Genomic DNA, 16,120 nt, shown 5'->3' on the forward strand with positions numbered 1-16,120 from the left:
GGTGACACTCGGTAGCCGCGTTCTCTGAACACCCACGCGGTTCAGATGCTCTCAGCTGCTCGGTGCCGGCGCCGAGCCGCGCTCTGGTCCTGCTGATCCACCCTGCCCAGGCGGAACACAGCCGCTGCCGTGGCAGCAGCCTCTGTAAAACCCGAACCGCACTGCACCGAGCTCACCGCCACTGCCTGAATGCCTGAAGCAGCTATGGCTGAGCCTGAGTGTCACCATCCATGCCGTGCCACAGGCCCGTTCTTCACATGGGTGAGCTGAGGGGTGGCAGGGCCCGGGCGAGCGCCCTTCAGCCTTGCTTCGCCTAAACAGCTTTCTCTCTGCTGTTAAAAGTAGAGTTTAAAAGAGACTTTATTTTGCGGATGACTTACTAAGCCTGGCCTTGTCAGTGACAGAAGCACCAGGGGTGCAGCCAGGCAGGGGACAGGCCAGAGTATTGTCAAAATACCAGCTTACCCTGAAAACACCGATTCTGAAGGCCCAGAATTAACCACAAAGGTAAAAAAACCCCAAAAAACCGAGAAGCTCTTGCCTCGTTAGTCAATAACTGTTCCTGTGCAGCCACCTCCTTAGGAACTGAAAGCAAACTTTAATAGATCTGACGATAAAAGAATAGAACTGTTGAACACACTTTCTATACGCTATAATGAATATATATACAGAAATACAGTGAAACTTCCTCCAATACAAATACAAAGTGATACTTTGTGCAGCGGTTACAAACAGAAAAGTAGGCTTTCCTACAAGATCCTTAACATACCATAGCAGAAGTGCCCTTACAGTTTCTTGATAAAGCAAGTTAATACATTTTTAATTACGTTTATGTAATGAATAGCTGAAGAAAAAATTCGGTTACATGTTATAATGTGTTCAAGTATCTGAAAATAAGTTGGCTTTTGAGTAAGCTAAGGTCTGGGAGATTTTTAGCTGCAGTATCATGTAAATTATGAGTCCTTCAGTGACTTCATAACTGATTAAGAAGGGGAAAATAAGGCTTCATAAATTAGCTGGGAAGTATGCTGGCTATTACAAATTAAAAGCACTTTGTCGTTGCGGCAGTACCAATATGTACATATTAACAAAATGAAAAACATGCTGACATCTTCCCGTCAAACACCGTGCTGTCGAACGAACACACTGAACCACCTTACACATGACACGTTCTCCACTCTCCCTGTCTGCAGCAGGAGCTTGTGATGGGTACGAGGATGAGAGGGTTGAGGATGAGACACCCACACCTTGTTCATGCACCGACGGGAACGCGCCCGGCTTACACGTTCTTCCTCTCCGCACCCTCGGCGGGCTCCGCTTTCTGTGCGGGGAAGGCGTGATGGTACAAATGTCTGTGAGTCGCTGCTGCGCTGTACAGTTTGTACAAAGCCTGGGGAGGGAATAAAAAAAAAAAAAAAAAAAAGAGAAAAGAAGATGGTCACGTCCCCAGCCCCGCTGTGTGTCACACGTACGGGCTGTGCTTTCGCCGTCCTGCTGCAGCGGCGGGTTGTTCTGTGCCAGCGCTTGGTTGTGGCAAGTGTCCCACAGGGGTAAGACTGAAGAGCACCACTTCTGCTAATTTTTAAATGGCTTGGCTATGGGAGGAGCCCCTCGAGTTGCATTAACTTACGGGGGCGGGGAGGGGGTGGGGGGAGGGGGTTTGCCTATGGGTTTCACGCGTGAGTTTGAATTTCTGCATCCTCAGCAGTTTGCTTTACACCACCAGGCAGATAGCCAGCATGTCATATGGCAGGCTCTGCTATGTAATGGGACCCCAGTTTGTCAGGATCATTTTGATTTATCATCCAGATAAGTGCAGATTATTATTTTTTCCTCCTAATTTTACGATTTTTCTCTCTACCCGGGTGTATTTCCCCCTCTGACAGAAAAGCTGGCCCTGCACAAACAGCACCACAGCCTAACAAACATGTGTTCCTGCAGCACATCGCTGTACCAGTATTGGTACTGGTACCAGTGCGTGGGCTGAGCTGGTGTGGCTGTGGGGCTGCGTGGAGCCAACGCCAGCAGCCACGGGGCCGAGACAAGTGATCGCAAGGGCTGGAGGCTGGCATGTAACACCCCATGTCCCCCCCACGCTGGGCTTCCCACCCAGTGCAACGGGCGCAGGAGATGCTGAGCTATGAGGCTGGCTGCAGAGGCTGCGGTGTGAACAGCTGTCACAGCTCTGTTTCCATAGCAAATGCGTTTGTCATTGGGGGAAAAAAATATGAAAAAATGACAAAAATAAACTAAAACCGCACCAGCTCCTGCTGGGGACCTCAGGACTGCTGCCAAGTCCGGATTAGCTCAGGATGGGAACAGTCACGGGGCGATGCGTTCCTCTGGTGCTCGGGGAAGATGAGCGAAGCTGGAGAGGCCGAAGCCACAGTGAGAGGGGGCTGTTGAGGCTCCGGGGTGTTTAAAGCGATGCTGCCCACATCCCAAATGGGCTGTAGGGAAGGGATGTGGGGCTTGGCATGCCAAGTGTTTTGGGATTGGGAATGTAGTGAGCTGGTGGAGGACACTTCATGGAGCTGCTATGGGTTTCCTCCTCGAAAATACACCTTCAAACGCTCCAGAAGTGAGTGACCTTGCAGCACTTAGCGCTATTTTAGGCTTTTTTTTCTTGCAAAACTGGTCTCACAGAGTTGACTTTTACCTGACAGGATCTGTTCAAGAGCTCATTCATAGCAAAGACCAGGTCCTGCCTCCTGCTGCTGTGCAAGCCAGAGCCAAGCCCAGGGACCCAGAGGTAGGAACGCTCAGCCGGACTGGGCTGGCTGCTGGGGGGAAAGTGGGTTGATTTTCAACACCTTTTTTTTTTTCAAATGGCCTTCGGACCTGTGGGAGCTGCTCTGACTTTCTTTTGAGGAACTCCCCACATAACAGTGGGTGAAACGTGCGCTGACACTGACAGATGTCAGTCTTCGGTGACACGAGAAAAGACAAAGCTGTCTTCCGCCACACACCTACTGGATTAACATGCGTGCGCAGTAATACAGACTAGTAAGGATGCCTTTTTCGTTTTAATTAGATGCTGATGAGGCTTTGCCTAAACAAGGTTCCAGGTGGCCTCGGCGCAGGCCTGGCAAGCAGTTCAGCGTTTTGCCCCTGCGGTGCCGGGCAAGCGGAGCCACCGGAGCCTGGCACACAAGGGCTGCTGACCCCAGTTCCCCTGCCATGCAGGGCGAGAGGGGCTCAGCATGCTGCCCCAGCAGGAGGCTGCGGAGATAAACCATGCCCCCCAGGCTCTGCGTTCAGCTTACTCAAGCCGGGATGGAGTGGTTTTTGCCTAAAATACAATATGCGGCACTTCCAGCTGCACAGAGAGGCCTGACCAAGTATGGGGCCTCCTTGGCTGCTGGGGCAGTGTGATGCCCACACAGCTGGTGCTACAAAACCAACCGGTGTTTTGGTTTGACCTCTCAGCACAACAGGAAAAATCCCCAAACAGAACTGATGGGAGAAAGATGAAAATTCCCATCATAACAAACATCCTCCCCACCCAAATCTCTCCCCCACTTGGCTTCCAGCACTGCCTGGAGCACAGGCCCCACATTCAACGACCTTCCCCAGGCATCTGGATCACAGGGAGCAACCAGAGCCCAGCTGCCAGCAAGTGCCTAGGTGGAGGGCCAGGATGCCGGCCGCTGCCCGGGGCCCTTGCAGCCCCCATCCTCCATGAGCCCAAAGGCAGTGATGCAGCTAAACCGTGCATCTGCGTCCAAGACGCCTTTCCCCGGCAGCCTCTGGCCCATGGGAGCCGAGTGGTGTTGCATGCAGAGAACAAGAGCCACTTACCTCATTCGTGCTTCCCTGGGGAGAGGCATTGGGAAGGGGGAGACAGAAAAAGAAAGAAAAGCATCTCTGTGTATCATGCACATCCACGGGAGCGCACGGGGCTCACGCCTCTGGCCACAGCCACTTGCTGGTGCAACCATGGCCGGGTATTCCCAGGGGGATTCGCCCCGCACAGGCTGCCCCTCTTGCAGGACCCCTCACATCTCCATCCATCCCTCCTGCAGCCGGTCCCGCCACCACAGGACCCTGAGCACTCGCATGGGACAGAGCCACGAAGGCTATGAACCCACCCGGGCCACTTGGCCACCAGCCCTGTGTATCGCAACGGGCCCCGGTGCCCGCAGCAGGGCCGGTACCGCCTGCCTGCACAGCTCCTCGGGAGAACTTTCCCTCCGGTTGGAAAGCTGTGCCACACAGCCCACGCGGACCAGCAGGGTGCCAGGGAGCAGCTGCAGGCACTTTAACCTCTTTATTTTTCCCCAGCTGGGCAAGTTGCAAGCAGGCAGCATCTCTGGCTCCCTGCTGGCTGGGTCTTGTTCTTGCTTAAACCCCCCACTAATTCCTGCAAATGCTGAGCTTGAACACACGAGGAAGGTCCCCGAGCAAAGAGCCACCGCAGGGGCACTGAGCGCCCGCGGGGGGTTACTGCAGATGCTCAGGCCGCAGAGGTCAGGGCAGCCAGGATGAACCCACCTGGGATACAGGCAACGAGCTGCCTCCCCATCCAACTTATTTTAAAGGCAGCTCAGCTGAGCAACACCACTACCCAGCTCAGGAATGAAGGAATTGAATAATAAACACTTCCATTTTTTCCTCCCAAAGCTGCATGTTTAGCTCCAGCCGCAGCTCTCCGTGCAGCAACGGGAACGAAGGGAATGTGCTCACTCTCAATCCAAACCTCGCTGTGGATAACAGGCCGGGAAGGAGCAGGTAAAGCTGTTAAGAACGGCCTTTTCTGCCTTGGAGCACTACAGAAATAAAACTCACGACTGCAGCTGGTGGCTTCTGAGGGCCAAGCAAAGAATGAGCTCGCCCGGCTGTGCCACGGGAAGAGCAGGAGGCCACCGCAGGACTGCTCCCCCGCCTGGCGTGACCCGCAGGGTCTGGGCTCCCCCCGGCACCCCTGCAATCGGGGGGGGAAGGGCTGCTGCACAAGGGGAAACAGGAAAGACCCAGCGTTAAAAATACTGCGGCGGTGGGCTGCGAGATAACCCTGCCCGGGGCCGGCGCTGCAGCGGCGCCATCCAGAAAGCGGGCAGAGCCACGCAGCGGGGGGATTTGTCACGGTGACCATCTTTAAGGTTTCAGAAGTGTTCCTGCTTGACACGGGGGCCCAGCCACGAGCTTCACATGTTGTTTGGGGAAAAAAAGGAATCGAAAAAGAGCGGGTGAGACCCACCGAGCCAGCACAGCTGTGGCTGTAACGGGAAAGCGGAGCCCAGTGCCAAAGCAGGCAGAGCCGAGACCTGGGCTCAGCCTCCCGCAGAGGGGGGAGAGCCAGACCCCTGCCCCGCACCAGGGCGGAGATCCAGGCCTTCCTTTTTGACATACAGACACACACACCCAAAAGGCGCAACCCCAGCTCTGTGACAGCCTTCCCCTAGGGACCCTCGGCAAAGCTGCCCCGTTCCCGCAAGGGCCGAGGCTCCACAGGCTGGCATTTGGTGATGGGTAAGACAAGAAGAAAAAAAAAGGCAGAACAAAAGAGCTTGCTGTGAGTTTTCTCATCCGCAGCCGGGATCTACACGGCTTGTCTTTTCACTTTGGGCAGGATTCAGAGGCTCAGGCTCAAGCAGGGGAAGGGGTGGCCTGGGACGCAGCTCCAGCCTCGCTGTTCACTCCTGCTCTGACGCTCCTTGCACTGCCTACCTGTGCTACAGCCACCGGGCACTACCCCCCAGCCCATCACCTCCAGTCCCTGAGACATCTCCCCCTTACAATCAACTCCACAGACTGACCTGAAACCATTTCCTCTATCTCTGCTTTCCCCACCTAGAAGGTCTAAGGAGTGGATTAAAACTCATCGTCCCGCTGTCTGAAGAAGACGGGGCACAGGTCATCTCCTCCCCCCCGATCACAGCACAACCAGCTCACGCAGCTGGATCTGCCCAGGCAGGTCCAGCCAGAGCATCTAACAACCCTACATGCAAAAGCCATCTCAAAGGGGAGGAAAAGCCCCAGGAAACTCAACACTTAAGAACTTGGTAGAAGTTTGTTTGTTTGTTTTAAATCAAAAGCTCTTTATCCTACCTGGTCCCATAACGCTGCGGCCACTTGGTCTATTACTGCGCCCAGTTCTCTGTACTCCCCAGAGTATCTGATATATGCCCAGGTACACAGTGTGATAAGTGTCAAGCCCATGATCATGTTGCACAGACTGGCTATGATGTCCAAGCCAATGAAGCCGGTCACTCCAGCTATCACGTAAGTGATGAAGATGACCACAAAGAGCGTGGCGGGGGTGCGGGCGGCGTGGAAGATGTTCTTGCTGTCGTTGTGCTTGATGTACTGGATGTAGAGCTCATCTATCTCGTTCTCCAGCTGCTGGAGGTAGCGACGGCTGAATTCCTCCCCACCCATCTTCTTCACCCCACGAAACAGCTTCACAGCCTCTTCCTTCAGCTCCACATGCTTGGTCTGGAGGTCACTAGGCGCAAGGAAGGGCTTGTCCCCACCACAGACCTGTGTGGAAAACACAGTCCGATCACTCCAGAAACCTCAGCACCCACAGCTCCTGTGCTGTGCTAACCACTGGAATCAGGGCTCTACAGGCTCCCATTTAGCACAGACCACTGGATCCTGCAGGAAGACCCCCACAGCTGTGCTGTTCATCAGGGATAGCTCTGCAAGGTGCAGATTAAAACTGGTGTCTGCACAGGGAAGCTGCATCCCACAGCTCCTCTACTGAGTTCGCTCACAGCCCAAGCCAGCACATCAGGCAACATTGTTGGCTGCGCTGCACCGACCTGCAGGACCCTGAACCCCGGCATTTTCTAGTGCTGGAGGCTCCACGGCATTTTCCTTCTGCTTCAGAGTATGGACACATTCGTTTTAAGGTGCAGGGCAGTCCACAGGCAGTTTGGCCATGCAGCTCTGTCCCTTTTTCCTGCCACCAGGCAGCAATCTCCAATACTGATGAACAGAGCGGGGGCCTGGAAGTGGCTGGAGGCAGGCTGACGTCTGACCTTCACCTTAAATATCACAACCATCCCCTCACCAGAGCTGAGAGATGGGCTGACATGGAAGGGCACAGGTGAAAAGCCAGTTATAATGACTCTATTCCCTAATTAGGACCAGCCATAGCATGGGCTGCATGGTCACACAGCACTGCCACCCCGCTACATCACATTTTTGGGTTGCACCTACCCACACTGGGGAACACTGGGAGGGGGGATGCAAATTCAGCAGAGGCCATGTGGTCTGCAAAAAGCTGCCATGGGATGAAACAGTGACCATCCCCTGTCCTGCCATGATACCCTGACCGGCATTGCTCTCCTCCAGCCTGTGAGAAAGCCCCTTCTCCACCACGCACATAGGAGAGACCCCCTTTGGGACCCTGACTGCACTGTAACCAGTCCTGGACAAGTCCGTGCAGGACATCCTCGACCAAGAATGCAGGCAGGGAGGTTTCCCCATGAGGACAGGGGAGCCTGGAGATATGAGCACGGTGAAACTACATGCTCAGAGCCACCTACCTCTTCCATTCTTCTGCTGTAGGTGTCTTTGGCAGTGGCAACTGCTGCTAAATTGTTGGCTTCTGCTGTGGCCTGCAAGAAGGGCAAAAGCGGTACAAAGTTCAGCTGCAGAAAGGTAAGATTAGTGTAACTGTAAAGAGTAATGGCCACTGGGTCCACATGTCCACATGGTCCACATGTGCACGGGGCCAGGACATGTGCATGGTACCCCGCTGCACACGTACAGAATTAAACAGCTCCCTTGTCTTAGCCAAGTGTACTCTCCCCAGCCTCTGGCCAATGCCAAATAAGATCATCCCATACTGACACATCCAGAGTTCTCAGTCCCTCCAGGAAAAAGCCCGCATGGAGAAAGGATTCCTACCCTCCAAGCCAGAGCAACAAAAACTTTGGCTTAAGCTGTGGGAAACAGCAAAAAAACAGATAAAAGGCTCAGTCATATGTAAACAGCTACAGCTGCAACCTCCCGCAAAGCTGTCTGGCTCAGAGAGCGGAGCTGCAGCCCAGCAGCCACTGCCCACGTGCAGGGCCATGTCACCTTCGTGTGCGGCCCCACCGCAGCCAATGATGATGCTATTTACCTGTGGGGGAATCATTTCAGCTAAGCCAGCTGACACTGTGTGCAGAGAGAGTCACCACAGTCCACAAGCCGTGCTGCCACAATTGCTAAGCTATACCAGACTCGTGACTGTCAAATACTTTCCAAAAGAGCCATTTCTTGGGTTGTTAAACTTAAGGCATTTGAAACAAAATCACAGTAGACCCAATACACTGCACTAGCTGGCCACTGCTGACAATTAACTGGAAATTAACGGCAATTATAGCGCATGAATGCCCACCAGGTCACACCTCACACTCGCATACCTGCAGCATCGACTTTGGGTGTGGCAATTCTTCCCCTTGGTAGATCTTTATGTATGCCTGCAAAACAGCACACAGACAATGAAATCACACTGAATGCGGCACACACAAGTGACACACAAACACCCCCACCCAGCTACAGTCACAGCTTTAACAGGATGTTAAGAGCACGGAAGAGGAGGACGTTCCTGGCACAAGATGGCTTTGGCAGGGGATGCTCTGTCAGAAAATGCTACTTAAGACGGCTTGCGGTCCACTCCTTGGGTGGCCTGAGTCAGCCACTCAAGTCTCACACTATCTCTACCGCTGGATTTGCACCTACCTCCATCCTTTACTGAAGGAGAAGGAGCCAGAGTCAGGTAGCTCTGGAGAGTAGGTGGTGAGAGTTACTCAATAATGTCTTGCATCAAAATGTCTCAGTAGTCATGACAACAAAACTAAGCTTTTTCCAAAGGCAACAGGAACACAGCCCTCAGCCTCCCTCCCTCTGGTCCTCAGTTCTCCTGGGGAGGGAAACAGCCCTGCCCACCCGGTGGCCTTACTGTGTGGGCAAATATGCGACCGGGAGGTGTTTGCTTTCTGCAGCAATGACAGTCAGGACTATTAGCTGGAGCAAGAACATTTCCTCTGGCCATCAAGCGCTGGCTTGCCTGCTGCTGCTTTACCCTTTAATTACAGCAAAAGTGCAAGCATGCCACAGATGAATAAGCCCACTTTCTCTTAAATAAGCCAATACCTTAAAATACTCCACAAGGCCTCGACAGGTGATATGGTTTCCATTGATCTCCTTAACATCCAGGCTCTCAGGACTAAGAAGCCAAGGTATCAAAATCTTCAAGTTCTTGATGAACTCATCGTCTATTTCTGGAAACAAAACCCAATGCCATCAGCACCAGCCCGAAGGCAGACTGGCGAACGTGAAACGAGAGCAGGAGAGTCAAGCCAGAGACTCAGACACTATAACGTAGTGATGCCAGTACTCAGAAATGATCATGGCCCCAGTTAAGTTGTTACTTAACTCACAGACAGAATATACAGCTGTGCATACATCCACAAACCAGCTTCATGGTCTCAAAAACATATGTGCAAACACAAATGTGACTGCATAGGTAAAAGAACCTGCTTTTGCTGATGATGCTGGTAATGTGCATGCAACACTGACAGCCAGAGAGCAGCTTCTTCTTGCCTAGACACACTCTTTGCAAATCATGACCTTTAGTGTACGGGGCATGGACCCATGCCGTGCCTTCCCTTTGTTCTGCTCCATGGCACCCGTAGTGGAAATCCTCTGCCAGGGCTCAGGCTTTCTGGCTCCCATCCCTGCCACCTCCTGAGCAGGTAAGATTTTCTGTGCCAAGTTCTTGGTCCTCTATAAACCCATACATGAAATTCCCATTGCAAAGCATTTTAAAGCTTTTGCAAACGATTAGGCACTTGGCACAGGTATGCTAAGTAATCCTGCGAGTGACTGTGCATTTGTATTGCACCATTAAATGCTCCTTGGTGCAGGTACCAGGAACAGGCACAATCTCTGCTCCTACCAACCTGTCCCCTTTGCCAAAGCTCAGGGCTGGCACAGGGTGCTGTTTGAGGGGTCCATGAGGTGCTTGTGTCACTTCAACAGAGGCAGACTCATCTCCTAACAGTCATTCTCAGGGCTTCATAGTGTCTGACAACCATTTATTGCCATTTAAATTAAACCATACGGACTGAAGACAGAAAAAACAATGCAACATCCAGGCATTTGGAAGGTAAGGAGAGAGGGGACACTTCCCCACATCTGCTCCAACAGATCACAAAAAGCTGGTTACGGCTCTGAGGGAACAGGAAAACGGCATCAAGACACGGCTGACAAGTCCTGTGCCAGTTCTGCACACACTACTCATTCAATACTACTCAGCACCTGAAATTAAGGGGGGAGCTAAGAGAGATCAGCTCAGTTTCCATAAGCATGCCTGCCTGTAGAGGAATGAAGCTGGGTTAATTATCATTGATAACATACAGCTGTGGGCTGGCTTCAGGGGCGGAGGGTTGGATGATGTAGATAAGGTGCAGCTGTGGCTGGTTCTGTTAAGAGGTTGGGCAGCCAAAGAAGAGAGAGCAGCTGAGGAAGAGAGAGCAGCTGAGGAAGAGAGAGGAGGAAGAAGGAGAGAGAAGAGAGAATGCGTGCCCTGGATGAGGAGAGACTAGAGAAGGCAGCAGAGGGACTGGCATGAAGAGTATGTTGGTATGTGGTAGTACAAGACCTTGCTGCAGCCAGCTAGTTTGGAGAGTGCTGCGACACCCAGCCCTGCTGCCTTGCCATCCTGCTTGCTAGTTGGCACCGAGTTTGCCAGAAGAACAAGTCTGATCACTAGGCAGATAAAACCAGAGAAAAACATCCTTCTGCTGCTAATTTAAGTGACTAATGGGCCGCTGTCTCTATTGCTAAGATCACAAGCTGCCTGTAAGCAGTGATGCTGGTAAGCAGGTGGTTCCCAACAAACAACTAAAAAAATCCACAGCACGTGGCTCTTTCAGAGTGGAGAATCTTACCACGGCTTTTTTTCCTTCCCCCTTTTTTTTTAACCTGTTGAACTAAGCCTGCCCTGTAGGGAAACCACTGACCAGATAAATCAGGAAGATTAAATATTCCTTGGAAAGCTTTTCAAAGTGAAGTAATATTCTCTTGATAGGAAGCAGGACCGGCCTTCCACCCTCCCCAAGCACCAGCCTGCCTTGCAGCAACCAGCCCACACCACTCTGCATCTGTGCCGAATTGCAGGTGAGGCACGGGAGTTAACTGGAGGCTCAACAGCACGTCCACACACACCTCCTGTCCCAGCCCTGCCCTTCCCCATTTGCCTGGCAGCCATCTGTCCTCACAGGGCTTACTGCCAGGGGCTCCTTGACATTTTCAGCCTCCCACACCTTTTCTGCCTCCACTTCTGTCTGCTGGACTCAGAAGAAGAAGCTGAGCGCGTGTACATCACTGAGAAGAGGATCCAACTCCTCTCCTGGAATTTTCATGAAAAATACTTAATAGAGGTTTCAGGAACCAGCGGAACAGTCTGCCAGGGCATCCAAGGTACCAGCCTAAAAACCAGACCTTTGCCTTCATACCTTTCAGTTTTCCATCAAAATTCGGGTTGGTGGCGACTTTCAGGCCCGGGTGAGGTAAGAGGAAGCAGGAGATTTTGGTGAAACAGGAATGGATGTGCTTTCTGACGTTCTGCAGCTCTTCATGCTGATTTCCTGAGACCTGCGAGAGACCAGTTTGGGATCAGGGAGTTTCCTTCTGATAGGGACACTGGTAATGCTGGGCCCACGGTGCTGGCAGAAGCACGGGGTACTTTCCATTTTGGCTGCTTACAGAGGGAAAAAACAACACAGGAGGACATTCCATAGGGATACGCTGCATAGAGGACAAAGACAAGGCTCTTCCAGCGACCAAGGAACTAGCGCATCTCTGACCACATGCCCTGGGGCATGTTATTATCATTCGGAAAATGTGCATGTCCATGTATGACTGGAATACAAAAACATGTGGGATTTCCCACTAGGGCCTTCCTTGTCTCACATTTAATTAGGCCTCTCTAGACCAAATCACCCATGCATTTCCTGATTAATCCCAGGGGAGCCCACGCCCATCATTTTTACTGTACAACCACCTCTTACTAAAACATCATTCCGGCTCTCTTGGGAATCTGCTGACTCCCATCTCTAACACCTCTCCCAGCAAGAGACCCGCAGGGAGCCTGGGCTGGGGCAGAAGCCTAGCACAGGCAGTCTCAGCCCTCCACTGACCATGGCAAGGAAATTCAGGCTCCTAAAATGGCTCTTGCATGATTTTAAGGCACTGGCTAAGTGTGCCCATAACCAGCATCTCTGCACGTTGCAGTTCAAACCTATCAGCCAGCGCTGCGGCCACCCAGCTGAACCCCCACTGGTGCGGGTGCTCTGCAGCCTGTTCCTTGTTCCCTGCCCAGGATTACACCCTCCAGCACCAGTCATCCCCCAGATCAAGGTCTCGCCCTCGTGCTCCACACACTCTCCATCCATGCAGGTGATGGCAGTGTATCATCCCTGGGTCACAAGCCAATTTGCTTCCTCAGTCTCCATCACCCAAAGCGCACCCCCAGGCTAGCTCTGCTCACTAAGTGAACCCAGATCAGAAAGAACGCACCTTCAGCCGCTTCTCCAAAAATCTTGCACCACCATCAGATCCGTAGGAAAATTCGTAAGGGAAGCTCCAGTCACGAACAAGAAATATAAGGGACTAGAAAACAGAAACACATGGGGGTCAGTGCCATACAGCCCCCAGCGGCTCCAGCGCCAGCTCAGAGAAACTCATCTTTCTCTGTTGCTCTGTGGTTCTCTGCTAACACAGGACCAGGAGTGGCTACAGGAGATGCCTAATTCTGCCGTACGTTATCAAAAAGGGTCCACATGGGATTTCGGGGCCTCCCTCCCTGCCACCACCACTTGCAGCAAACACTGGAGTCCACAGCGGTGGCAGAACCCCCCCAGCACCCTCGCCCCCACCTTCATGCCACCACGAGACCCGGCCCCGAGTCCCTGCCTAGCTCCAGCAGCGTCTCACACCTCCACGGGTGGAAATACCCCTCTGTGCAGGGTCAGCCCACGGTGGCACCCAGACCACGCAGACTGGCCGCACGTGTGGCTGTGTCCTACAAAGGGAAGGGGGGAGCAAACCTCCGACGGCTGCATGGGTTTGCTGGGCAGCAGTCCGATCCCCTAGCTGGAAGAATAGCATCAATCATTTAAACTGCAAAACAAGAAAGAGAATTTTGCTAACCAGGACAAAAGGCAACGAGCTCTCTAATTCCAGCCACATTTAGTTCCATCCTATGGGAATTTTACAGGCTCGTTTTTTCAGCCTTTTTCACTGGGCAGCCTTCCAGACAGACTTTTAATGAGAAGCAGATGCAGGATAACGAGGGTGAATAAGAAATCACTGGCTTTTGTAATCTTTATTGAGGCATTCAAAGTTCCTATGCAATAAATAAATAAATACCAGTATGGTCAACTTTTAATCCATTTAAAAAAAAAAAGTTTTCAGAAGAAATCATGTCTTCAGTGTCTCATCTGTGCAAGGGACCTGTGTCCTGTGTAACAAATACACGGCTTGGAGGGGGGAGCCCTGAACGCTGAAGCCCAGGAGGGCCTGGCAGGGGTGCCAGGGTTCCTCTCATGCACATGAATTAAGCAGGTCAAGTGAGCAGAATCCATTTCATTGGAATATCCCCAGAAATTGTCTATGTTTAGAACAAAGATTTAGTGGAGGAAGGGAAAATATTTCCCTTCCTTATTTCTCTTCCATAAAACATCAGAAAAGGTTAAAAAAAAAAAAAAAAAAAAAAGGAGAGAGAGAAATGGCCAACCCACTGTTCTAACTGCCTGACGATCCACAGTAACTGCACCCAGGCAGCTGTTTCAGGACACACTGTTCTTTCTAAGATCATGAGATGCTTAGGAGATATGTCCATGTTTAGGACTTTTCCACAAACACGCTATGCATGTCTTGCACTGTTTGACTCAGGAATTATTTTCTTTTTTCTTAAGCAAAATTGTTCCTGATTTTACTGTGCCCTAGCCACTCCCACTCAGCAAACTGCCAGGCACTACACAGAGCCTTTGCATCACGACCAGGACCAGCATCTGGCCAGGGCTCATGGAGCAGCACAGGCGGTTCCACTTCAGCACAAGTGTGAGGACACACCGTGGAGAGGAAGGAGCCAAAGGGAAATGTTAATTTTCCACTGCCAAGTATTACTTCCCTTCCAGCAGGATCAATGCAACTGCCCCACTAATGACGCTTTTGCTGTACTCCCTGCTTGGCAGCATTTTCCTATAGGAGCTGCTTTCCAAAGCTTCCTTTACAGATTTCTATATTTTAAGGACAAAAGAGGTTCAGCTTGTTTGACTTACAGACCTGGAACCTCACCCAAGAAACTCAAGCTGTAGACTTCTGCAAAAAAAGCTGTCTCGGTTTAAAGCCTCCAGCTCCCAGAGAAGCCCCTGCATCTCTCATTAAGCTACCCTAACCATTAAATTGCCCCCTCATTAACAGCATGCTCCCTGTTGCTAGTCTGACTTTGTTTAGCCTCAACCACAAACACCGAGAAGCACCAGGCTCATCCTCCCCACTGGAAAAGCAATTTATTTGCCATCACCCTTCTCCTGCTTCCTAATCCAAATACTCGGCTGCCTTTAAAACTGTGCTTTGCAGGAAACCAGCCCACTTTGCGATGTGGCCAGGAGATCTCCGTTGCTCACCTGGTCACATCACCATCGATCTCTCTACCAAATGTTACCACATCCGCAAGGGTTACCAGCAGCCGTTTGATATTTTTCCCCCCAGATCATTAATGAAGATGACAGTGAATCAGAGAGACCCTGGGGGAAGCCCCAAGGAAACACTTCTGAAAGACGATGATTCCTTATTAAAATTAGTTCAGCGTGCTCTATCGTCTATCAGTTAATGAGTTTTTAATCCATTTACAATGGATTAAAAGAGACAATGCTGACTTGGTATGCTGTTCACTTGCCTTTAATCAGCACTGTAGGGAGATAAGGCTTACAGAAAGCCACGTATCATGGTGATAGTTACCTTTATCAACCAAACTCAGGGTCTTTTAAAAATTGATAATGGGATTGTTCGACAAGACTTGCTATCCACAAAACCGTGTGACTTGACAGCAATTACAGTCTTTGGTAAAATCTGAGCCTATTATCCAGTCCTAATGACTTAAGCATATTTACAAGTTTCCCCTTACAGCCTCCTTTTTATTGAAGGAGTAGAAAGGATTTCACTTTCACTGAAATATTTGGCTATGTTATCCTGATAGTTCCTAAATAAGGAACAAGAATATTTATTTAATGTCTGGCTTTTTTCTGTACCATGTTACAATTTTCTCCTAGCTCTTGCTACTCCAAGTCATATATTTTTACTGGTAGCTTTCACATCATTTATGAGTCAACTGTCCATGCTAGCATCCAGTATACCCTCAAAACTCCCCAAAATCTCAGACTGTCCATTTGTTGTATTTTTTAACCTTTTATTCCCACTTCTTGACCACAGACACCCTATAAACCCCTTAGGACTTCCAGGAAGGTGGTGAGGACAGCAATTCTCTTTTTATGTTAGAAGGTAAAAGTAAAATAGCTGTAACCCATTCCCAATTACTATTTGTGTTTTTACAGCATGTTTTTCTCTCTGCTATCTCCAGCTTTGAGAAGCTCACAAATCCTCATCCATCTACCACCTAACCTAATGTGGATGACAGCTGGAAGTTGGACCAAGCCATTGGGACCACCAGAGAGCATCAGGTTAAAGGAACGACCTGTACAGGACAAGAAGGCCAGAGCCCCACAGATGGGATCTTCCTTCTGTTTACCATCCCCATCGTGCAATGAGCCCTGCAGCCCCACTGCGGTGTGAGGATGCAGGGGTAACTCACAGTGTTGCTCCCTTCATCCCCTTAGGCCCTGCTCCCTGCCTCACACCTGGTTCCACAGACCTCTAAAAGCTTCCAAACCTGTTCAACCGCCCTCCCAGGTGCACAGGATTCAGTGCAGCCATAATCAAAGCCATACAAAATCACAACTCCATCTGTTAAAGGACTGAAGCTTTTGTGAGCTGCCACAGCCATGCCACGGATACCTTCTGCCCCCCTCCCTTCTGCTTTATCTCTTTTCACCTATATTCACTCTCCTCCTGGACAGGGCTGTCACAGCCAACTATCCTCCCATCCCTGCAA

General features: G+C 51.1%; 1 protein-coding gene across 3 annotated transcripts in view; it reads right to left on the minus strand.

The window, feature by feature from the left end:
* Positions 1-577: 577 nt before the first annotated feature.
* The window catches only part of ATL1 (atlastin GTPase 1), a 36,515-nt gene continuing 20,972 nt past the window's right edge, over positions 578-16,120 (minus strand). For 2 of the 3 annotated variants that reach the window (XM_080397075.1, XM_080397074.1), the window contains exons 7-14: positions 12,523-12,615; positions 11,460-11,598; positions 9,094-9,221; positions 8,361-8,417; positions 7,497-7,568; positions 6,052-6,483; positions 3,802-3,816; positions 578-1,390 (exon numbers count right to left, since the gene is read on the minus strand). In XM_080397075.1, the coding sequence (XP_080253201.1) occupies positions 1,280-1,390; positions 3,802-3,816; positions 6,052-6,483; positions 7,497-7,568; positions 8,361-8,417; positions 9,094-9,221; positions 11,460-11,598; positions 12,523-12,615 (1,047 nt within the window). In that variant the 3' untranslated portion in view covers positions 578-1,279. The remainder of the gene's footprint in view (positions 1,391-3,801; positions 3,817-6,051; positions 6,484-7,496; positions 7,569-8,360; positions 8,418-9,093; positions 9,222-11,459; positions 11,599-12,522; positions 12,616-16,120) is intronic. The other variant, XM_080397076.1, reaches the window with a different exon arrangement.

This window comes from Falco punctatus, assembly GCF_963210335.1.
Source record: "Falco punctatus genome assembly, chromosome: 7".
NCBI classification, from domain to species: domain Eukaryota; kingdom Metazoa; phylum Chordata; class Aves; order Falconiformes; family Falconidae; genus Falco; species Falco punctatus.